This window comes from Myotis myotis, unplaced genomic scaffold (genome assembly GCF_014108235.1).
Source record: "Myotis myotis isolate mMyoMyo1 unplaced genomic scaffold, mMyoMyo1.p scaffold_m19_p_13, whole genome shotgun sequence".
NCBI classification, from domain to species: Eukaryota; Metazoa; Chordata; class Mammalia; order Chiroptera; family Vespertilionidae; genus Myotis; species Myotis myotis.
This window is the reverse complement of record NW_023416317.1, coordinates 34,713,950-34,738,178: the sequence shown is the minus strand read 5'-3', so window position 1 is coordinate 34,738,178 and position 24,229 is coordinate 34,713,950. Positions and strand designations below refer to the sequence as shown.

Genomic DNA, 24,229 nt, shown 5'->3' with positions numbered 1-24,229 from the left:
GGCGGGGCGGGGCGGGGCGGGGTGGGTCCCATGGGATCCACAGGGCAGAGCGAGCAGTTATGGCTGCTCTTAGTCCTGCCCTCAGAGGCTCTGCTTCTCAGTGTCCGGGTAATCGCTGCAAGCACCTCCGAGAGAAAGCTGCCCTCAAGTTCCGACCGATGCCAGATAATCCTGCTTCTCCCGTATGAGTCTGGGTCCCCAAAGACTCGCCCGGAACTGGAGCTCAGAGCCTGACTCCCTTCCGATTGAAAAAGACAACCGCGCCCTCAGCCGCCAGCCCGCTCCGCATTTTAGTATTTTACTTCCGCACTGTGCCTCCTGTGAGTCTCGGTATGCTTTTCTCTTTCCTTCTAGTTGTAGAATTTCCACTCAGCTAGCCTTCCTTTGGTTCTGGATGATGTCTGTTCTGTCTTTTAGTTGTATTTTTTAAGTGGTTGTGCGAGGCAGCAAACTCCAGTGTTTACCTATGCCGCCATCTTGGTTTCTCCCTCCTAAATGTTATTTTTGAAAAGGTTGAATTTACATCTCCCATTTGCTATTTATTTTCTATTATACCTCATGTCTTTTTTGTTGTTCCTCTGTCACCTTTTGTATTTTCTTTTTGCAAATTTATTTTTTAAAATGATATTTTTCTTAGGGTTTGACCTTGGGATTACATATGCATTTGAATTTGTCACATTCTACTTCAGATTACTATTAATAATGCACCAGTATAGCTCCATTTCCTCCTCTCTCTTTTGTGCTTATTGTCATACTAGAGGCCCAGTGCATGAATTCGTGCATGGGTGGGGGGGGTCCCTTGGCCTGGCCAGCAATTGGGGCCAATCATGGAGGGGGGGAGTGCCTGGCTGGGGGGAAGGTTGGCCAGCCTGGGAGGAAGGACCATGGGAGGTTGGCCAGCTGGGGGGAGGGACTACGGGAGGTTGGCCAGTGGGGGGGAGGGGCAGCGAAAGGTTAGCTGGCTGGGGGGGAGGGACCGCGGGAGGTTGGTTGGCCAACCAGGGGGAGGGGCCACGGGAGGTTGGGACTGTGGGAGGTTGTCTGGCCACAGGAGGTTAGCTGTGGGAGTGCACTGACCACCCAGGGGCAGCTCCTGTGTCGAGCATCTATCCCCTGATGGTCAGTGCACATCACAGCAACCAGTCGACCCGTCGTTTAGTCGTTTAGGCTTTTACATATATATAGATATATTATGTTGATTTATGTAATAAGCCCAGCAATACAGTGTTTTAAGCAATATATGTCTCTTAAAGAGGAGGAGAAAGGAGAAAAATATATTCTTTTATATTAGCCAACATATTTACAGTTTCTGATACTTTATTTCTTCTTGTGGCTTTTGGTTACGATCTGGTGTCATTTGCTTCCTCCTGTAGCTCTATTCTCTCTCTTTTTTTGCTATTATCTACACTAATAAAAGAGAAACATGGTAATTGGCATACGACCGCTACCCTTTTCATTGGCTAATCAGCAAGATATGCAAATTAACTGTCAGCCAAGATGGCGGCCGGCAGCCCGGCAGCTTGAAACTAACATGAGGCTTGCTTGCCTCAGTGACGGAGGAGGATCATTGGAGGAAACCAACGTTCCCCGCCTGCGGCTGCAGGCCTGTGAGCGGGCAGTTTAAGAAACATTGTAACAAATACCGCCGGACTTCAACCAGCAGATTCGCAACATTGTAAGCAAAGGCCAGAAACCTACTTTCAGCCGCGAGGCCTAAGAGCTGGAGCCAAGCCTCAAGGTAAAGCTGGCCCAGAATAAAAAATAAAAGAAAAAAAGGAGCAGTTGGGAACTTCAGTCACTCCCAGCCTGAAAACAGCCCTCAGCCCCTCACCCAGACTGGCCAGGCACCCCAGTGGGGACCCCCACTCTGATCCAGGACACCCTTCAGGGCAAACCAGCCAGCCCCACCCATGCACCAGGCATCTACCCTATATAGTAAAAGGGTAGTATGCCTCCTGGCACCAGGATCAGCGTGACAGGGGGCAGCGCCCAAACCCCCTGATCGCCCTGCTGCTCTGTGTGTGACAGGGGGCGGGGCTCCAACCCCCTGAGCAGCCCTGCTCTGTGCCTGATAGGGGGGAGCTCCCCCCCCCCCCCCCACGGGCCCTGCTCTGTGTGTGATGGGGTAGAGCCATAACCTCCCCATCGGCCCTGCCCTGAGTGTGAGAGTGGTGGCGCCCCAACCCCCTGATCGGCCCTGCTCTGTGGGTGATAGAGGGCGGTGCCCCAACCCCCCAATCGGCCTACCCTGAGCGTGACTGAGGGTGGCATCACAACCTCCCGATCGCCCTGCTCTGTGCATGACAGGGGAAGGCACCCCAACTCCCCAATCGGCCCTGCTCTGAGCCCGACCAGGGGCTGCACCTAGGGATTGGGCCTGCCCTCTGCCACCTGGTCGTTATCTCCTGAGGGGTCCCAGACTGCGAGAGGGCACAGGCCAGGCTGAGGGACCCCCCTCCCTCCCCGAGTGCACAAATTTTTGTGCACTGGGCCTCTAGTCCTATATAATAAAGAGGTAATATGCAAATTGACCCTCACACCTTCGCACCATCACAAGATGGCCACCCCCATGCCACAAGATAGCCAGCAGGGGAGGGTAGTTGGGGGTGACCGGGCCTGCAGGGGAGGGCAGTTGGAGCGATATGGCCGGCAGGGGAGAGCAGTTGGGGGTGATTGGGTTGGCAGGGGAGGGTAGTTGGGAGCGATTGGGCTGGCAGGGGAGGGCAGTTGGGGTGATTGGGCCAGCAGGGGAGCAGTTAGGGGGTGATTAGGCTGACCGGCAGTCAGATATCCCCCGAGGGATCCCAGATTGGAGAGGGTGCAGGCTGGGCTGAGGGACACTGCCCCTCTTCCCCCAATGCATGAATTTCGTGCATCGGGCCTCTAGTTATATATAGCACCTTTATATGTTACATATGCCTAACAACTTTATAATTGTTTTAGGCAGTTACCTTTGAAATCAAGAGAAAAAAGTAAAAAATATGTGTATACTGTCTTTGATAATTTATTTTTTCTTTGCCTGTAATTACCTTTACCAATTTTCTTTATTTTTTAAGTAGATTCCAGTTATTATCTGATGTCACTTTTTCATCCTAAAGAATTTCTTTTCATGTCTATCTCCTGAAGCGTACATGTTAGAGTTAGTGAGCCCCCTCCCATCTTCTCAATTGGGATTATATTCCTTAGGATCTTATACAGAAGTGAGGATTGAGAAGGGAGAAGGATGCAGGAGATGAAGCTGGGGCAAAGTATGTAGGAGCCAATTCTTAGAGTATCTTGGGTTCTATGCTATGGGATTTGAACCTCATAGCTGTGGGGTGCGACCATTGGAACATTTTAGGCAGAGTTCTGGTATCAGGTTTGAGCCTTGAGGAAAGGACTTTGAAAGACTGGATTCTGAAGGCTGTTTTAGAATTGGCAGGTGAAGGTGAATTTGCCTTTTTTTTTGAAATTCCTTCTTCTTTGTTCTTTTGGGCAATTAAAAGCTGTTTATATCCAAGTAGTAGCTACTCGATTGCAGGCATAAAATATTTACAGAATAGTAGATAGTTTGTAGAATGGGAACCATGGAGCTGTCTGAAGTTTGTGAAACAACAGTTTGAGAACCACTGTCATAGGATGAACAGACTGCTTACTGTTTGTGTATGTGGGATGCGATGTGTATTGAAACTTAGATAAACATCTTTTGGCAGCTGACCTTTTAAAAAACTTTTTAATTCTTAAAGGCTGGTTATACATATGCAGTACCTTTCAGTCATTTTGATATGACAGAGAAGTGTTTGGTCATTTTATTTGGTACTCACAACTTTTAAAAAATTATATATATATATATATGTATGTATATGTATAGTTTTGTTTGCTTCTCAGGAAAAATTGAAGAGCATAAAACTTATTTATTCCAGGTTTTTGCTACCAGTTTTTTACATAAGTATAAAATGAAAGGAAAAAAGTTCCCTCCCCCCAGTCTTGCCAGATTCTGTTGTAAACAATCCTTGTGATTGTCAACTTGTCAATGGATGTTTTTTCCTGTGAGTAACTTCTGTAGAGGATGACCTTGTTTCTTTACTATTCTCATTTGTTGCCTACAGTTGCCTTTAGGAGTGCAGGACTTTTTTTTTTCATTATTCATAAAAAATCATTAAACTTACCATTTCCAAGAGTTTAACAGTGTTTCATTAAACTGATGGAAGTTAGAATTGAAACGGGGGGGGGGGGGGGGGGGGGGGAGAAGGGTAAACCTATTTAGTCTTGAACTTAAAATTTTCTAGAGAGTAAGGGCTGCATTTTTGCCCAGCACCAAACAGGTAACAAGGAATTTAGGCATATAATTATGTTACATGTTTTCTAAGTACTAGAATAGAAAATAACATTTTTGACCCACCACAATCAATACTTTGATATCTTGGTAAACCAGCATTTTCCAAATGACTGATTATTTTATAAAATCACACATGGTTAAAGATACATTAGAAGTACTTGAATTTCAATGTGAAAACGCATGAAAAGCTCATTGATTTAATTTCACATTTCACATTGCAACCAACCTTTAAGAGAGACCACTTTGTCAAGTTTTGATGTAGTGTCAAAGAAGAATATCCATAATTATGTGAAAAGGCTTTTATAAATATGGTTCCATTTTCTGTAGTTAGGAGTTAAAGATTTTCTTCATATACTTGAAGCAGGAAAACTTATAGCATATTGAATACAAAAGTGGCTAAGTTACTCTAGCTATCTTCTATTTAGCTAGACATTAAAGAGATTTGTACAAATGTAAAACACAGTGTCGGTCTTCTCACTAATTTTAAAAAATTATTTTCAAATATAGTAGACATAAAAATAAATAGCCGCCATAAACATAACTCTTTAGGATTTTCAATAATTTTAAAATGTGAAGGGATTTGAGACCAAAATTTTTTTGAACTAATAGCTTTCTGATATTGGTCCCTCAGATATTGTTGAACCTAAGTTTTTTGTCTCTTGCTGAGTTAGGCTACCATAGGCTAGAAGATTTAAATTCCTTGGGTTTTGATGGAAAGTGCTGTCTTTTATTTCAACCCAGGTATATTTTAAATATATAAGATATATAGTGGAATTTATGATTGTTAAATTTTGACTCCATATAGCTAAAACAGCATGAGTGGAGAATTACATCTGGAAGAATGTCAAACAAAATTGTAGGAAATGGTAAAAAAAAAAAAAAGTTAGTTTACAATAGGCAAATGATCAAAGAAAAGGCATTTTCTTATGAAAAAACATTGTGAGAGTCTTAGAGAAATAAAATGAGGCTTAGCAAACACCATAAATGTAAGAAATGTACATACCCATAAAACAAAAATATTATTATAGGAGCATGTTAATTATTGACACACACTATAGCTTTACCTAACCATGAAGAAATCATAGATTTTCTGTTTCTATAAACACTGAAAATAAGGCTATGGATTTGAGTGAATTGTTGATTTGTTAGTATGGAAGTAATTTTAGGCAAAATCTAGAAGAACCTTATTGAAAGTGATTTAGAGGAAAAGAGATTTTCCACAGATGTTTTCTTATCTATATAAAATTAATTTATTAAAAAATGTAATCAGGATTACTTTGATTTAGAATCCTGATCTTAGTTTACCCTTGGTAGCCCTAGCGGTAGGGCCTAGCGCTAGCCAGTTTGGCTTGGTAGATAGAATGTTTGCCATTGGACTGAAGGGTCCCAGGTTTGATTCCAGTCAAGGGCATGTACCTCGGTTGCAGGCTCGACCCCAGCCCTGGTTGGGTGCGTGCTGGAGGCAACCAGTCAATGTGTGTCTTTCACATCAATGGTTCTCTCTCTTACTCTCCCCTTCCTTCCACTCTCTCTAAAAATCAATGGAAAAATATCCTTGGGTGAGGATTAGCAAAAAATACATGAGTGTTTTTTTAAAAAAGGTATACTTTTGATACATTTACACCAGATGGCTATTGTGTTGGCTGTTGTCACTTTTTTATTTGACAGTCTAAGGGAAAAGAGGTCAGTGCCCTGACTAAATTACCAGGTATTGCAGGTTTTAAAAGTTCTTGTGGCATACCAGTTGGAAATAGCTGGTTTAGTGTATATGCACAAATATTTCAACAATATAGATCTTAAAGAAAATGACTCACAGGCATATCAGGCTTACATAACTGTATGAAAAATTCTCTAGTCCTATCTCTATCCCTCTCTCTTTATCTCCCCCTCCTTTCCCACTTTTATTTTGTTTGGTTTTGTTCAGAAATTTTAAATTGTAATGTAATCATACATACCAATCTTTTATGTTCTCTTTCTTGTGTAAGAAACCCATCAAGTTCCTAAAAATACTGTGTCTTCTCAAAATTTGCAGTATCTTTACACACTTAGTTTTTTTTTTTACCTACCTGGAATTTTATTTTTGAATATGGTATGAAGTTCAGTTTTTCCAGCTTGACTTTTTTTATTTTTTGATATTCTATATACCTTTTTGACAATTTCAAATTGACATGAAACTGTTGAGCTTAACTGTTATTCCATTGAAATTGTGGATTTAATTTGGACAATTGACATTGTATTGTAAATCCACCTTTACCATTGTTGATAGGCTCTTGAAACTGCAGCAAAATAACGTATAATGAAACCATTTTTTAACATAGACTAATTGATATAAACAGTTAAGTTCCTGTGGCATCTCATCAGCATTATAACAAAGCAATGTTGAATGAAATGACATTGTTCGAGAATCTGCTTTACAATATTGAGTCTGGAAAAGCAGATGATTGTCATGCAGTAGCCACTTCAGACCTCATGCCTGTTGTCTTCCTGTATATTTACTTACAGTTGCTATCAGATAATAATAGTTCTTCTTTTCTTCATTAAATCTTGCATGAGTCCTTTGTTGGCAGGTATTACCCTTGAATCATTTGGGAAAAGGGGTTCTGGGAAATGTAGTTCCAGACTTCTGCCCTCTGACGCAGAAGAGACTATAGAGAATCAGGTATTGGTGAAGTAGGATTTACAATAGACAAGACAGGCATGTATAAATTTGTTCTTATTTTCCTCCCCGTATTAACACACAAGATAGCTTACTCGATTATTGTGTATTCCTCCCCTCATCCCCCCCAATGGATATATTTTGGAAATCTTTGAAAAAGATTGTACTACTAGTTAGTTGCCCTCCACATAGCTTATATTTCCACCTGTAGTGTATCTCTTTCTATTGTTTTGCATCCCTGCCAACTTTGCATCCTGTCCTCTTTATTACAAATGGTTTTTTGCCTTTTTTGTCCAACTCCTTGCTTAAAGACCGTCATCCTGGCAAAAGTGACATCTGACAACACACAGGCACACACACACACTCTCTCACACTCAGTTCATCCTACTACACTTGATTGGGTTAATTGAGCTTCTCTGGCTATATAATGTGTTTCATTAATTAGGTATTTATAAACATTTCCTTTATGCCTGTTTTTAAGCCTGGGCTTTCTTAGTTATCATTGTACTATATTCTTTTACCATAAACACATTGAGTGTGTGCTTGCCTCCTTTACTAAAACTATTAATCCTTTAGTATAATGCTATGCTATCACTTTATTGCACATAGTGGCAACTCAGTAACTATTGGAATGAATAACACATGATTCTAAACAGAAGGTATATGCAGTTTTATAACCTTCTCATTTAGCAAAAAACATTGTGCTAGATGCTTTACCTGTTTTAACATGACCCCTCCTAATCACACCAGGCAGCTATATTATTACTTCATTAAAAATATGTTTCTCAAGGACACGTTATTAAAGATGGAGCTCCCATATCTAATATGGGTTCAGATAGCTTCATTTCATTCTGGTCATGCTTCACCTAGTTGCTACATAATCTTCCTAATTATAATTTTTAATGGTTGCATCACATTTCATAAAGTCGATTTATATTTTGCCCTTTAGATATTTAAGTAATCTGAATTTTATTTTTCAAAGTTGTAGATTACATTTCCAGTGTTACATTCAATGTTTTTTAAAGTGTACAATTCAGTGGCACTAAATACATTGACAGTGTTCTACACCTGTTAGCACTATCTAGTTCCACAGTGTTTTTATCACCTCCAAAAGAAACCCATTTTCATTAAGCAATTACTCACCCTCTCTCTGCCCTCAGTTTTTAGCAACCACTAAACTTCTTTCTGCCTATATGGATTTGTCTATTCTGGGTATTTCATATAAATCATCAAAAAAGACTAATTTGTTTAGCATGGTTGTATTTAAATGTAAGGAAATGTACATATTTACATTTAAAAAATATCTTTATCCAAATATTTGACACCTTGTGTAGTTGTGAGGAGTCATGTTAAGGTGGAGAAAAGATCTTGTCTGATTCTGGCTAGTTTCATGCTGCTTTATTCAAGTTGTTTTTAGCAGATTTTGAAGAATATACTATTAAGTTCCTTTAGCTTTTTATAGTAAGCTCACCATTCTAAGAACTCATCAGTTTAGATCAGGAATAGATTAGGTTTGGCAATATCTGAACATGTTTCTGGTTGTCACACTTGGAGGGGGGTATGCTACAGATATCTATGAGTAGAGGCCAGGGATGCTTCTAAACATCCTACAGTGAACAAGACAGGACTCCACAACAATATTTATTTTGCTTAAAATGTTAGTAGTGCTGACTTTGAGAAACTCTGATTTAGATCTACCACATCTCCTAGGTTCCTTAAATTGACTGGTATATGTTTTCTGATAAAGTTTAGACCTAAGTTGGACCTAACCACTTTAACTTTTTAAATTTCTCTTGTTCAAATAGTGTTACGTGTGAGTAGAATCACAAGACGATGTCAATCTAATATTGCATTCTCTCTTTTTTGAAAAAATATCACAATATAATTGATTTTCTTTACTTAAAAATGTTAATATAATTTAATTCTTAAACTTTATCACACAGAGAAGATATAAATGAACCCCTGTGAACTGATTATCCATTTACAACAATTATCAATATTTTTACCATTCCTAAATGTTTTTGGAGTGTTTTAAAGCATATTCGGTATGTTTCATCTTTTCACCTAATGTTTTCATTGGGGTTTGGCAGAAATGGTGATTGTTCTTAAATTATTTTCTCTGCAATACCATGTGACCAAATTAATGTTTCATTTATGAAGCAGTATATCTTGATTATTTGCTGTGTGCCTTTTAGGACAAGGAATATTTTTATTGTATTAACTCAGTTTGGCTAGTACAGTGCTTTGTACATAGTAACCATGCCCCAAAAATAATTCTACATCTTGGTTCTGAATTAGGATCACAATTTAAAAGTACAGATTCCTAGGCCCCATCTTCAGGAAATTGTAACTTAATTGGTCTGTCAACCTTTGAGTTGAAGGGGAAAAGGCTGGCAAAGTAAAGTGAATCTACAAACCCTTCAGTTATTTATTTATTTATTTATTTTTCAGTGAGTCACTGTTCTAAGTAATTCTCACCTTTGGTATGCATCTGATTCATCTGTGTAGATTTTCGAATTTAATTTTAACAGGCAACCATGGTTCACAATTTAAAAGAAATATAAAGTGTATAATGTAAAAATTGTCCCTTCCACGTCTAGCCATCTCACCCCCAAGTCATCTGGTTTCCTTTAACTATAGCCGACCATTATTCTCTTATTCATCCCTAGAGATTTTTAATATACTAGACCACTGTTACGCATTTTATTTGCTCTCTCTACCTCCAGTATCTTGAGTTCATTTTACATTAGTATTTAAAGAGTACTGGCTGTTTAGTATTTTATTGTTATATACTCAGTTTCCTGTTGATATCTAAGTTGTACTTTTGCAAATACAAGTAACGCTGCAGTGAATTACCACCTACTATACTGCAGTTCTGTAGACTTCACAGGTTAAGGGCTTGGTCCTTCCCAAGCCTTCTCACTTTAGATATTACCTGCAGCTCCAGGGTTCCCAGGCCTCCCACAGTTCTCACTAACTGGCTATAAATTTTGGATTTCCCACTATCCCCTCAGGTTTGATAATTCACTAGAATGACTCCAGGAGCTCAGGAAAGTGATATACTTATGATTACAGTTTTATGAAAAGGACAGAGACTTGAACCACCAAAAGGGAGAGAGAGAGACAAGGTAAGGTCTGAGAGGGTTTCAGACTTGAAGTTTCCATGTCCTCTGGAAATTTCAGTGTCAAAATTATTTATTGGGGATTTGATTTATAGGTATTTTTTTATAGATGTGTTGAATTATGGCCACAAGATTTAGCTCAATCTTTAGCCCCCCCTCCCCGCCTAGTCAGGAGGTTAGGTGGTCAGGCTAACATCACATACCTCACAGCCCCAATCTGGAACAGTCTAGGTTCCTACAATGAGTAACCCCATTAGTAAAAACCCAGATATGGTTCTGAGAGCTCAACATGAATAACCAAGACTCCTGTCACTCAGGAAATTTCAAGGGTTTAGAAGCTCTCAGGTACCCCAGACAAAGACCAGATAAATTCTTTATCATATAACACCTACATATATCATGTGCAAATATATCAGGTTAAATTCCTTTTCCTCTCTCCCCCTTTTTCTTCCACCTTCACATGAAGTTATAATCAAAACCAGATAAAGCTATAATTGAGAAGTCTTTCTCCCATTTTGTGTCCCAGGATAAAATTTGTGCAACCCACTCCAGATTAGTACCCTTGTTTCCCTTGTATCCTTAGTGTTTCTATATGCAAATAAAAGCAAATACAAATGTCTTCTTTCTCTTTCTTATACAAAAGGTAGCATACAGTATACCAGAGGTCCTCAAACTTTTTAAACAGGCTGCCAGTTCACTGTCCCTCAGACATTCCACACATGTGCACTGCGGGCCCGGGACAAGCCTGCTGCTAAGCAGGACAGGCAGTGGCGGCAAAAACACCCACCCGGCGGACCAGATAAATGTTTTCAGCAGGCCGCATGTGGCCCGCGGGCCGTAGTTTGAGGACCCCTGGTATAGACCATTATATAACTTGTTTTTTACTACTTAAAAATATATCCTGGAAATGTATTTCCATATCAGTAGAATATGCATTCACAATTTTGCTAGACATTGACAAATTGCTCTCCCACAGAGATTGTATTAATATTTCATTCATTCTAGGACCTGCACAGTTTCAAACTTCTTGATTTTTTGCAAGTTTAAGAGATGAACAATAGTATATCCATGTAGTTTTAATTTGAATTTCTCATTAGGTTGAGCATCTCTTTATATATTTAAGAGAGACATTTGTGTTTCCTTTTTTATGAGTTATTTGTTTCTATATTTTTGCCTATTTTCCTAATGGATTGAGTTTTCCCTTTTCTTATGTTTGTCATTTGTTTCACTTTGTGGTTTCATTTCTTTACTGTAGAAATTTAATATTTTTAAATGGTTAAATTTATGAAAATTTTTATGCCTTTTCAATTTTTGTCTTCCAAATTATGAAATTGTGTTTTAAAAACTTTTGTGGCTTCTTCAAATATGTTTATAATTTTTCTCTTTGTATTAAGGCATTATTTATATATGTATTTATTTATTTATTTGGTTTTGTTTTGTGTTTTTTAAAAAATATATTTTATTGATTTCAGAGAGGAAGGAAGAGGGAGAGAGAGACAAAAACATCAATGATAAGAGAGAATCATTGATCGGCTGCCTCCTGCATGCCCCACACTGGGGATTGAGCCCACAACCCAGGCATGTGCACTGACCGGGAATTGAACCGTGACCTCCTGATTCATAGGTCAACACTCAATTTGGCCTGTGATAATGACCACATATTGTTGGCTTTATAGCTTTCGTAGGTTTTCTTGAAGGGGTAGGAATTTTTGGAAAGGCTCCTTTCCTTTAACTCCCTTAAAGACATTTTTTCACCCCCGTGGATGTCTTTAGTTACTGGAAGGACAACAGAGTGAGTGCAGAAGGACATTGGTTTGTGGGGAAATGGCTGGGATGAAAGGGAAAAAAAGTCTTCATGAGAAAAAGTATGGGTTGAGGTTGGAACCTGCCAGGCAAGACCAGAATTTGTGTGTGTGTGTGTGGGTGGGGGGGGGGGGGGTTGTCCGTTGTCCCTCAGCCCAGCCTGCACCCTCTTCAGTCTGGGACCCCTTGAGGGATCTCCTCAGGGATCGGGCCTAAACGGGCAGTTGGATATCCCTTTCACAATCCAGGACTGCTGGCTCCCAACTGCTCGCCTGCCTGCCTATTTGATTGCCCCTAACCACTTCTGCCTGCCAGCCTGATCACTCCCTAACCACTCCCTGCCAGCCTGACCCACGCTTAACTGTTCCCCTGCAGGCCCGGTCGTCCCCAACGGGCCGGCAAGGGAGGGCAGTTAGGGGCAACCAGGTCTGCAGGGGAGGGCAGTTGGGGGCGACTGGGCCTGCAGGGGAGGGCCATAGTGGGGGACCAGGCCTGCAAGGGAGGGCAGTTAGGGGCGACTGGGCTGGCAGGGGAGGGCTCTCACAACGGAGGGACGACCAAACCGGGGGTGGGGGGGGGGGGGCTGGCGCTGCGAGGTCAGTAGCCTCTGGCCAGGGCTGGGCGGAGGCCTAACAATCTCGCTTCAGTGTCCAGGTCCTCAGGACCTGGGCCCTTCCCTCTGTGGACCAGAGGCCCTTTTTCTGATACCATGTTCCCAGGATCTCTCAAACCCGTTTGTGGAAGTCGGGAAACACTGTGTGTGGTCATCCCACCCTGGGGACTCCCAGGGCTTAAAGCTGGGAAGGGCCTTGGTGGGGTCCCCTCTGTTGTGGCATCCAAAGTCCCATTAGTGTTTCCTCGGGGTCTTCACTTTGACTCTGGCAGGACTTGGGCTGGTCCTCTGCATATCTGAGGTCCCATTCCCTGTACCAAAGCCCCCGAGTCTCTGAGACCCCGATATAGAAATCGCCTGTTGTAGATTCCCTCCTCCCCTGCACCCATCTCACCTCTCCACCACTCAGGAGGCTGAAGCCATGGAAGCGCATCCATCCACCTTGGAAGACCCCCTCTTGGATGCGGTGTGTGTGCCTGGAGCCCACCCTGCCCCTGGGCCTGAACCACGAACAGGCCTGGGCCTGGGCCATGGACAACTTCCCTGCACTGAGCCACCCCTCCTGTGACCCCCGCCTCTGGTTCCTGGAGTGGAGCTGTGGGGCCTGCGGGCGGTTGCGCCAGCCTGGCCCCTGGGACACGGAGGTTCCTGGCGCTGAGAGGGTCTAGGAATGGCCCAGACCCGCGCCACCAGGACCCGCAGACACCTCAAGGGGAGGCCCAGGCTCTGGACCTCACAGCCCTGTGGCTCCTGAACCAGCCAGGAGGTGCCAGCCCCAGAGGGGATGGAGGGATGTGGGCTCCTGGTGCCACGCTGAGCCCAAGCCATCCGCACCAGCGCCGAGCACCCAGGCTGCACCCCTGGAAGCAGACAGAAGGCGGCCAACCTGCTCCAGGAGCTCGCACCCCTGGGGAGCCTGAGACTGCCCTGTAGGCAGCCCTGTTGCTTCTTTCTCTCCTGAGGGACGCACAGATTTTCCTGGGACAGATCCCTCCCCAAGTGCAGTCAATAACATGCTAAGGTACTGACTTGGCTTTTGCATCTACTTCTCATCTCTCTGTTCTCTTCTGGAACCTGTGGACCGTGATTAAACCACGGATCCCTTAAAAAAAGAAATAAGAAAAAAAATCACCTGTTGTCATCATCCTGCCCTGGATGGGATGATTCTGTTCTAGAGTCCAGGGTCCCACTCTCCTCCCTCATGTTCCTTACCTTGAGCCCTGGCAGTTCCTGGGATCCTCCCTCTGTTGACTCAAGGCCGGCTGGACTCCTCAGATCAAGGCCTTACTGTCCTGTGCCCTCTGCAGGACGTGAGTGTACCTCACATCCGGTACCAAGCCCAGCAATTCCAAAGCCTGATAGCAGGGGCTGAGATGGATTCCGTCGGGTCCTTTAGCCCTGCCTCTGATGCATACTTTGAAAGGGTGTGGGCCTCCTGTCCTCTATGAACCTGAGTCTACAATCCTCAGACCAAGGGTCTGATTACTCAGTTCCCTGAGGAAGTGGGGCGGGGGGAGGTACAGTTTTTAACATACAAACAGGAAGCCCAATTTTGGGAAATTAAATTCCTCCCTCATTCACCTTATACTGTTAAACCCCAAATCTAGATACTATACCTACTATGATCACCCCCAAGATTTTAAACAAAGCTAAGATAACCAGTTGAGCAACTCTATTCATTAAAGACAGCCTAAAGGTAATGATTTCAACCTTGAAAACAGAAAGCTGGGGAGAGCCACATGGACAGTGGAAAAAGGGGGGTGAGAGGGAAAATTTCTCTGGTAGTAGCCAAGAGGTGAATGGTTTTCAAGAGCAATCTGTACTAGGGAAGCAGGATGATTCACATCTCCACAGAGACAGTCACATTACCGTGAAAAGATTTTAGGTAAATCTTATGAAAACTAGGTAATGGTGAAGGATGAGAAAGAACAATGAACCACTGAAATGGTTGGCCTAGGGAAATGTTTAGAGGAAGCATCATCTCCCTACAATGTGTCCCATCAGAATTGAACATGGGGTCCATAAGTTTGAGAAAGCTTAGGAGTGCTAAAGAAATGCCCCCTTTATCTTACCAAAGCACCTCGGCCTCCTCACCCCTTCCCATGGAAGTGTCAGGATGGTGCTTTATGATGTCTAAGTTTCTCTCCCAGAGCTACTATTAGCTGGAGGAGAGGCTTCCTGATTAATTAAAGCCTAGGGCAGTGATGGCGAACCTTTTGAGCCCGGCGTGTCAGCATTTTGAAAAACCCTAACTTAACTCTGGTGCTGTGTCACATATAGAAATTTTTTGAAATTTGCAACCATAGTAAAACAAAGATTTATATTTTTTGATATTTATTTTATATATTTCAATGCCATTTAACAAAGAAATATCAACCAAAAAAATGAGTTCGCATGTCACCTCTGACACGCGTGTCATAGGTTCGCCATCACTACTGACCTAGGGGGTGTGGCCCCTCGTCCTAGAGCAGTGGTTCTCAACCTTCCTAATGCTGCGACCCTTCAATACAGTTCCTCATGTTGTGGTGACCCCCAACCATAAAATTATTTTTGTTGTTTCTTCATAACTAATTTTGCTACTGTTATGAATCGTAATGTAAATATCTGATATGCAGGATGTATTTTCATTGTTACAAATTGAACATAATTAAAGCATAGTGATTCATCACAAAAACAATATGTAATGTAATTATATATGTGTTTTCCGATAGTCTTAGGCGACCCCTGTGAAAGGGTCGTTCGACCCCCAGGTTGAGAACCGCTGTCCTAGAGAAAAGCATATGGTCAGGAGGCTTGGGGTAGGGCCCTGGGAAATTTTGACATGGTGAAGATAACCAGGAAACTACAAACTTCTAGCACAGTTATATAACAAACAACCAACCCCATTCACCAAAAGAAGGTAAAAGAGGGCCCTAGCCGGTTTGGCTCAGTGAGTAGAGCATCGGCCTGTGGACTGAAGGGTCCCGGGTTTGATTCCGGTCAAGGGCATGTACCTTGGTTGCAGGCACATCCCCAGTAGGGGGTGTGCAGGAGGCAGCTGATTGATGTTTCTCTCTCATCGATGTTTCTAGCTCTCTATCCCTCTCCCTTCCTCTCTGCAAAAAATCAATAAAATATATTTAAAAAAAAAAAAAAAAAAAGAAAGTAAAAGAGGAAGAAGCCCTGTTAACCCAGGTCCAGTGTCCAGGATGAAAGGACCACACCCAAACTTCTCCTCCTCCTCTTTAGTGGCATATCCCCAAGACTCCCTGGTCTTGCCTGGCAGATTCCATCCTCAACCCATATTTTTTCTCATGAAGACTTTTTTCCCTTTCATCCCAGCCATTTCCCCACAAACCAATGTCCTTCTGCACTCACTCTGTTGTCCTTCCAGGTACTAAAGACATCCATGGGGGTGAAAAGATGTCTTTAAGGGAGTTAAAGGAAAGGAGCCTTTCCAAAAATTCCTACCCCTTCAAGAAAATGTACAAAAGCTATAAAGCCAACAATATGTGGTCATTATCACAGGCCAAATGAAGAACTGAATAAAAATGATCCAGAAAAAGACCAAGACAATGTAGAAAAATTCCCCATCTCAAATGATAACTTGGGCAGCCAGTAACTTCAGAGCAAAGCCAAAGACCTCAGAACTATCTATGAAGCCTCTGAAGTCTGGCCCCCAAGAAATGTTGACAGTGTGGAAGCCAAATTTTATACCTACAGGATACACCAATAGTGATGATTAAAATAAAATTGATAAGTGGTCCATTTCCAGTGAAGCATAATTTGCAGACAATTTTTATTAAATTTATTGGGATAACATCTACATTATAAAACACCAGGGGCCATCACATCCTAAATGACCAGATGGATGACCAGTCACCAGGTGGAGGGGGGTTGCGGTGTGGGGGGGGCGGGGGATGAGGTGGGTTCGATGAAGTTGTTAGCCTCTGGGTCAGGCCGGGTGGAGGCCTAACGACCTCGCCACTGCCTCGGTGGCTGCAGATCAGGCCCAGAGAGAGGCATGGCCTGATCAGCAGCCACCGTGGCTGCTGGCGAGGCCTGGAGACAGGGAGGGAGGGAGGGAGGGAGGGAGAGAGAGAGAGAGAGAGAGAGAGAGAGAGAGAGAGAGAGATGGGGCCTGATCACCTGCTGGCAAGGCCTGGAGAGAAAGAGAGGTGAGGGCTGATCAGCAGCTGCCACAGAGGCTGCGGATCAGGCCCAGAGAGAGGCCCGGAGGCAGAGGCAGGCTGAGGGGTTAGGGGCAATCAAGCAGGCAGGCAGAGGCAGTTAGGTGATCAGGCAGGCAAGCAGGTAAGCATTTAGGAGCCAGCGGTCCCAGATTGCGAGAAGGGTGTCCAACTGCCGGTTTAGGCCCGATACCTGTGAGCAGTCATACATCCCCCAAGGGGTCCCCAATTGGAGAGGGTGCAGGCTGGGCTGAGAGAAACCCCCTCTATGCATGAATTTCGTGCACCGGGCCTCTAGTAATTAATAAGCAGAGCCATAGAACTGGATATACTGATGTAACTGGGATACATCCCCTTCTCACTGTGGAAAACTGGGTCTTTACACTATTCAGATATGCTTAACTGTATGGTTAATCTGTCAATGTGTGCACAAATTTAGTTTCAATTTTAATTCACTCCTAATTCTAGCCCCTGCTTATTTTTTTTTTTACACCATGGACTATAAGACACTTTGGCAATGATTTCTATAAATAAGTTACTGAGACGTTTGACATACTTCGTTGTGTGATAATTCTGTGAAAAGATACTCTACGTACACTTTTCAGTTTGATGTAAATCAGTTATTTTAGTCACTTAATATTTTGGGGGCGTTAATAAACAGTAATAATAACCAATTGTTTTTTCTTTTGAAATAACTTGATATTTCAAAAGAAGAGAAAGAAGACATTAAGGCAATCATACAAAAAATAAAAGTCTTGTCTTTTCTTCTCTAATCTTTTGTGTGGTTATTTTTTACTGTAAATTATATGTAGGGGGAAACTATACATTTTTTGTATTATATATATTTATATAATATTTAGGTTTTTAAGCTGGTCTTTTACTACCCCATATTACAAGTATGATGCATACAGCTGGATAAGAGATGGGAAAAGGGATATATGAGAGATTTTGTGTGAGCTTCAGGAAGCTAGCAATTATTCCTCTTTACTGCTGTACTTAGCCCATAAGTAATTATTAGCAAATGATTATTGAATAAGTTATTCATGGGAGTGGGAAGCCAGGCCAGCTGGAGTTGGTTAGAGAAACAGTTTATTCTTGTTTTATTTATTTATTTATTTATTTATTATTGTGTTATTATTATTATTAACCTACTTTTGCCCACCCCTCTGTGTGTGTGTGAGTGTGCAGCGGTACAAACAAAACTTTTGCAGTTACTTTTTTTCATAGACATCAAGATCACAGTTTTTGAGACAATTGAATTGTGAATGCTATAGTAACACAAGGTTATTATTTTCAATTAGTTAATTAGGACTTTGCTCGTGGTACTGTTTTGAATTTGACTATTAGCATAAGATTTAACTGTAACTATTAAAACCTATAAAGTTTCATTTTTCATTTGAAACTCTCATTTAAAATACACGACTCAGAGAAGACTAACTTTATATTGGCAATAATATAATAAATAGAAGTGCTTGGCAAATTTACTTTCTTTTGTATTTGCTGCCACCAAATGGCAAATTAATAAAATTACTAGTCTGGTACATTAACAGCGGTTCTCAACCTGTGGGTCACGACCCCTTTGGCAGTTGAACGACCCTTTCACAGGGGTCGCCTAAGACTATCCTGCATATCAGATATTTACATTACGATTCATAACAGTAGCAACATTACAGTTATGAAGTAGCAACGAAAATAATTTTATGGTTGGGTCACCACTTGAGGAACTGTATTTAAAGGGCCAGAAGGTTGAGATCCACTGCATTAATATATGGTAGTAATAAAAGTAATGGCCCATTAATATTTTTATGAGGTTAATTTGTTCATATAAAGTTTTGACAAGAGGAGAAGAACAAATTTAATATGTTTAGAATTGTAGCTACCCACCAGAGTGGACAGGATGGTTTCTATCTTCTAACATACCTGGAAAGGCATATTAGAACACAGCAATAATCACAATGACAAAGATAGTAAAAACTGGTGATTCTTTCAGACTAATAAGAAATGAGGTTGATGGCATGCTCTATACAGGGAATTTAATTCTGACATTTGTTCTTTCTAGGCCATTGCACCTGAGAATTATAGTTCCAAAATATTTTAGGCCTAATTTTATTTACTTGAAGGCAATCCATTTTACTAAAAATAACTGTTGGGATAAAGATTCTGGAAAAATTATTATATAAGAAAAAAATAGGAGCAACTCAAATGTTTAATCTTAGGAAATTGGTTAAATACAATAACATATTACTTTAAAATGTAATGTATATATAATCATTGAAAGTGTTTTGAGGGAAAGTCCACATTGTTAAGTAAGTGGAGGAAGATGGGGAGAACAAGTTACTAAACAGTAATTATTACTTTTTTTTTTTTTTAAGTACAATATCTCTCTTTGGGAGATATTGTGATTTCTTTATATATTACTAAAATGAACATGTTTTAAATACCCAGACATTATATAGATTGAATATTTTATACTTTATAGATAGTTTCTTAGGTAAAGACACCCCCGTGGAATTATTTGATTATTACAGTGAATATATTTGAATAGTTCTTTTTAAAAATATGAAAGTACTGTGTTGTTAGCAATTCTAAGACTCAAACCCCACTTTTGAGTCTCTTCTGAGAATACAGTAAGGATTGGTTCATATATAAAGAAAACTTTTTTGAAAACTCTGTCTTACTATACAGATTAATTTTTTTTTCTTGATAGAAGGGTAAGACCAAGTTCAGAATTAGTAAGATTTTTAATATTATCCAATAATTCAATGTTTAAAGGTTCTAGTTATTTTTATAATATAGCCCTTCGTTTCTAGTGTCAGCATATTCTTGCTTTTCATATCTGTTTTCTGCTACAGGCCTGAGAGTGGAATTGAAACAATACAACTACTGCTTCCACCAGAGGAAATAGTATGGGGATTCCTATTATGGTAGGTTATTTTCCGGTGGTCTCTCTGCAGTAATATAGGCAGCTCTTGTGATTTATTAGTTTGTTGCTATTTATGCCTCCTCATAACTTAAACTTCGCTTTTATACATATATGTATGTGAAAATATTTAGTATAAGCTAAAATCCTTTGTTGTAGACATGTTGTTTGTAAGTGGTAGGCCATGTATTTCTGGAAAACTTAATGTAGCAACTTAATAAGATAGATTTTCATTGGAGGGTGCTTAAAATCTAATTTAAAATCTGTGTTGTAGCTTGGAAAGGAGAATATTAAATAGCTGAAAATAATGGTACTGCAAGTGGTTTTATTTTATCATGAAAAAAAATAATAAATTACTAGATGTTTTCATTCATCTCTTATCCAGCTGTATGCATCATCTTGTTCATAGCTAATTCCCTTACATGGCATGTGTTTGTGGTACACACTTGTAAATATTATTAGCCATTCAATACTCACTGGGGAACCTCAGTTATATGAGTGACTCCTGTGTTTTAGTGCAAGTAGTTAGAAAAATCTCTTAAAATTTAGAGGCGTTAGACTAAAGGCACTGGTGAAGATAATATAAGCTAGTTTGTTATCATTGGCATTGTTAGGCTTCTTTGAAATTCAAGTATATTGAAAGATTCTGTAGAAAGTAAGAAACTATAACCCAGGCTGCATCCTACTGTACTTTTTGTTAAATATTTTATTATCCAAATGGTAATGCCATTTGATATTAACTAGGCTTGATGCAAAGGTATTTCAAAACAAAAAATCACATTGGTTTTTTGTTGTTTGTTTTTAGTTAAATTAAACTTTTTTAAAGAAGAGGACGTGATAAGAAAGCTGTTGTGTTGAAAACTGAAAGATTTTATCCATCTGTATTTTGGGAGGAGGGGAGCTGATTATTGGAAAAACATTATTTACTAGGTTTTGTTCTTGAAACAGGTATAATTTCTGTCATTAAAGATTAATAGTCTCTTTAGAAATTCTGAATTATGTATATGAATTAACCAACTGTGAATCTTTACCTGGCCTTTCAGGGTTGTCTTCTAAATTTAAGAAGAACAACAAAAACTCATATGATGCCTCTCATTTGTTGTTACCTTGAATGGCTTTTACCAACTAGAATTCCATTGGACATTCACCACCACACCTTTTTCCTCTTCTTTATAAACCGTTTTCCTAACCTCTGACTCAATTAAGGCTTTGAATGAATATTGAAATACTCCTATCCTAATTTAATTAAGCATTTGGGTAATGGATGAGCAAGTCAGAAAAAGAAAAGTTGGACTTAAAATAGTAAGAATAACATTTGATTGGGAAAATGGTAATAAATAGCAGACACAGTCAACATCATATTTTGCCCATTAATTTTTTCTTTCCTGGAAATGTTTGTTGGAGACCAGAGTCATAAATTGAATTACTTTTGCTGTGATCACTGTATAAGTTGTAATTTTCATCTTTTACCACTGGATGGTGTATTTGCATTGGTTTCTGCAAATTTTCTAAATTTACATAAGGAATCATTTTAAAATCCATCACAAAGAATAGTGAAATTAACATAGTGGTATATAGATGGGCAAATTAAAACTAGTGAAGCATAACTATCATTTGGATATAATATATAATAATTATTTTTAAAAAGATAAATCCTTGTATATGAAATGGTTAAGAGCTATATACCTGACTATGTTTCCTAATACAATCTTTAATCTACCACCCTGAAACAGTTTAGACTGCAGTGGTTCTCAACCTGTGGGTCGCGACCCCAATGGGGGTCGAACAACCCTTTCACAGGGGTCGCCTAAGACCATCGGAAAACACATATATAATTACATATTGTTTTTGTAATTAATCACTATGCTTTAATTATGTTCAATTTATAACAATGAAATTGGGGGTTACCACAACATGAGGAATTGTATTAACCCTTTTCGGTCCAACCTATAGGAGCAGGTCCAACATCGAGCAATAAGAACATTAAAAAGTTCAACATTCAATTCTGTCAATTAATTTGGACCAGACTGTTTGAATTCCAAAAATAACATTGGACTGCAAAGAGTTAAAGGGTCCCGGCATTAGGAAGGTTGAGAACCACTGGTTGAGAGGTTTTGATTATTTAGGTCAAGCATGTCAAACTCGCCATCCACAGGCCACATGCCTCGTTTATTTGGCTTGAGTTTGACATGTTTGATTTAGGTGGTGCTATAATTTAAATGACATCTAAATAAAACACAACTTCTTAATTGGTAGTGTTAGAAAAAATACAGATAGCTCGGGTTTTTTAAGTTGTCCTTGATGAACATTCTCTCTTTCTCCTAGCCAGTAGGAGAAACTCCTCTCATTGAAGCCTTTTATTTCACAGATATTATATTCAAATTCTTTTTTTGTTAGTTAACAAGTGACTTTAAAAAAATTATATATATGTACACATGTACATATATATATATACATATATATATATATATATTTTGTTACTGATTTCAAAGAGGAAGAGGGAAAGAAAGATAGAAATATCAAAGATGGGAGAGCATCATTGGTTGGCTACCTCCTGCATATTCCCTACTGGGGATTGAGCCTACAACCTGGAAATGTGCCCTGACCTGGAATCAAAACGTGACCTGTGGTTCATAGGTCAACACTCAACCACTGAGCCATGCCGGCTGGGCACCAAATGATTTTTTTTTAATTAATTTATTTTTATTGTCTAAAGTTTTGCATATGTCTCCTTTTTCCACGATTGACCGCCCCCCCCCCCCCCCAGCTATTCCCACCCCCGAGGGCAAGCCCCCACCGCCCCAGTGTCTATGTCTGTTGGTTATGCTAATATGCATGCATACAAGTCCTTTGGTAGTTATCATGCTTGAATGAATTATTTTTTTAATAATGTATGTGTGAGTGTGTGTGTGTGTATGTGTGTGTTGTTTATTTTAGAGAGGAAGGGAGAGAGAGATAGAAACATCGATGATGAGAGAGAGTCATTGACCAGCTGCCCTCCTGTACACCCCCCACTGGGGACCGAGCCCACAACCCGGGCATGTGCCCGTGACTGGAATTGAACTTAGGACCCTTCAGTGCACAGGCTGATGCTCTATCCACTGAGCCAAACCAGCTAGGGCAGTGCTTGAATGGATTAAATACTTAAGTCTGTAAATTTATTTGGGATTGTAACAAGGTTGTGGAGATCCCAATTCAAGGAAATAATAATCTGATGTAATAAATCATGCACTTATATTTTAAAGGGCAAATCAAGTATGGACCTGGAACATCAGTTTCTCCTAACTTTTCTCTGAGGCCTTCTTTCTGCAATGTAGTGCCATTTCCTTTTCTGTTCTTTGAAGGATTATTTAGAGAAAAACAGAGTTATACAAACAAACATTTAAAATTGCACCTTTGTGTATTCTGCTCTTTACTAGCTATCTGATGGTTTTTGAGGTATGAATTTAGAGGCTGTTGTAACCTCGCAAGTTTAAATTCTCAACAGCCTTGTTCTGTTAAATACCCAATTATTCTAGGTTCTCTTGAGCTGTGGATTAAATGACAGGTTTGCCTCCTAGCAGGGAGTCTTCATCTCTGAGTGTTCCAAGTTTTGGTCCTAACTCTTAGTAAGTATTGGAATGTGAACTTTTGTCATATAACCCCTCCAGGACTTATTTTTCTTACCTGTAAAGTAGTGATTAAGGTTAGTAAATTATGACTAAGGAGTGGTGTTGCTAAAAAAACAAACACAAATGTATAGACCTCTGAAGGATAGAAAAAATTACTTATGATCCTGCCACTGATTTAAGTAATTTACTGTTGTTGCTGTTCAAGTACGTTTATGTATGAAATGAAGACAAGGCGGTGGTAGATGTCTTCAATAAAGTGTACTTTAATAAAATTTAGTTGTCTAAATAAAAGCGAGCAAATAACATTTTATGTATGACTTATAAAAGTAATGGGTGGTATAGAGAATTGTTAATCAGGACTCTTGGTTACAAATGACAGATATCACAATTCAAAGTAGCTTAAATGCAAAAGGGAATTTATTGGTCAGGTGATAGGAATGGTCAGGCAGAGCTAGATCCAGAACTTGGTGATAGTGGATTCTCCATCACCCTCTTCCTCTTTTTAAACTTTTTCCTGTTTTTCCTCTTATGGGCAGGCAGTTTCGCTTACGTTGTTCTTACTTATAATCCCAAAAGAAAAGAGATTATCTTTTCCCGGTAGCCTAGGTAGGAAAGCAAGTCCTGAGGAAGGCTGTGAGTATGTGTTCTTACCTGAACTAGACATGGGGCTAGGAGTAGGTAGGTGGTACTCTGGCCAGTCCTGGGCCTCTTGTATATGTCTGGATCAGATGTACTCCATAAAGAGATTATTGTGAAATAACCTATGGCTGCTACTAGGATGGATAGAAATAGAGAAAGGAGAGCCAAGAGTTGAGATGAGGTGGTTTTGTGATAACTCATGTGAAGACTGAAGTGAGTCTGAACTCGGTCACTATGAGGGAAGAGAGAGTTCAGGAAGAGTTTTGGTAAAATTCCTAGAACTTGGTGCCTAACTAGAAGTGGGAAATGAAGTAAGGTAAGGCTTTCAGATAATTATTTTTATGTTCTGAGTCCTGTATATTGGTGGTGCCATTACTA

At 40.3% G+C, this 24,229-nt stretch overlaps 1 protein-coding gene across 5 annotated transcripts in view; it reads left to right on the top strand.

Moving 5' to 3' along the window:
* Window positions 1-24,229, top strand: part of ANKRD28 (ankyrin repeat domain 28) — a 148,711-nt gene that overhangs the window by 14,343 nt on the left and 110,139 nt on the right. For 2 of the 5 annotated variants that reach the window (XM_036332674.1, XM_036332679.1), the window contains one exon: window positions 19,534-19,605. The exons of the other annotated variants lie outside the window; for them this stretch is intronic. In XM_036332674.1, the coding sequence (XP_036188567.1) occupies window positions 19,588-19,605 (18 nt within the window). In that variant the 5' untranslated portion in view covers window positions 19,534-19,587. Of the gene's footprint in view, window positions 1-19,533; window positions 19,606-24,229 lie in introns of those variants that run through there. 5 annotated transcript variants of the gene reach the window in all.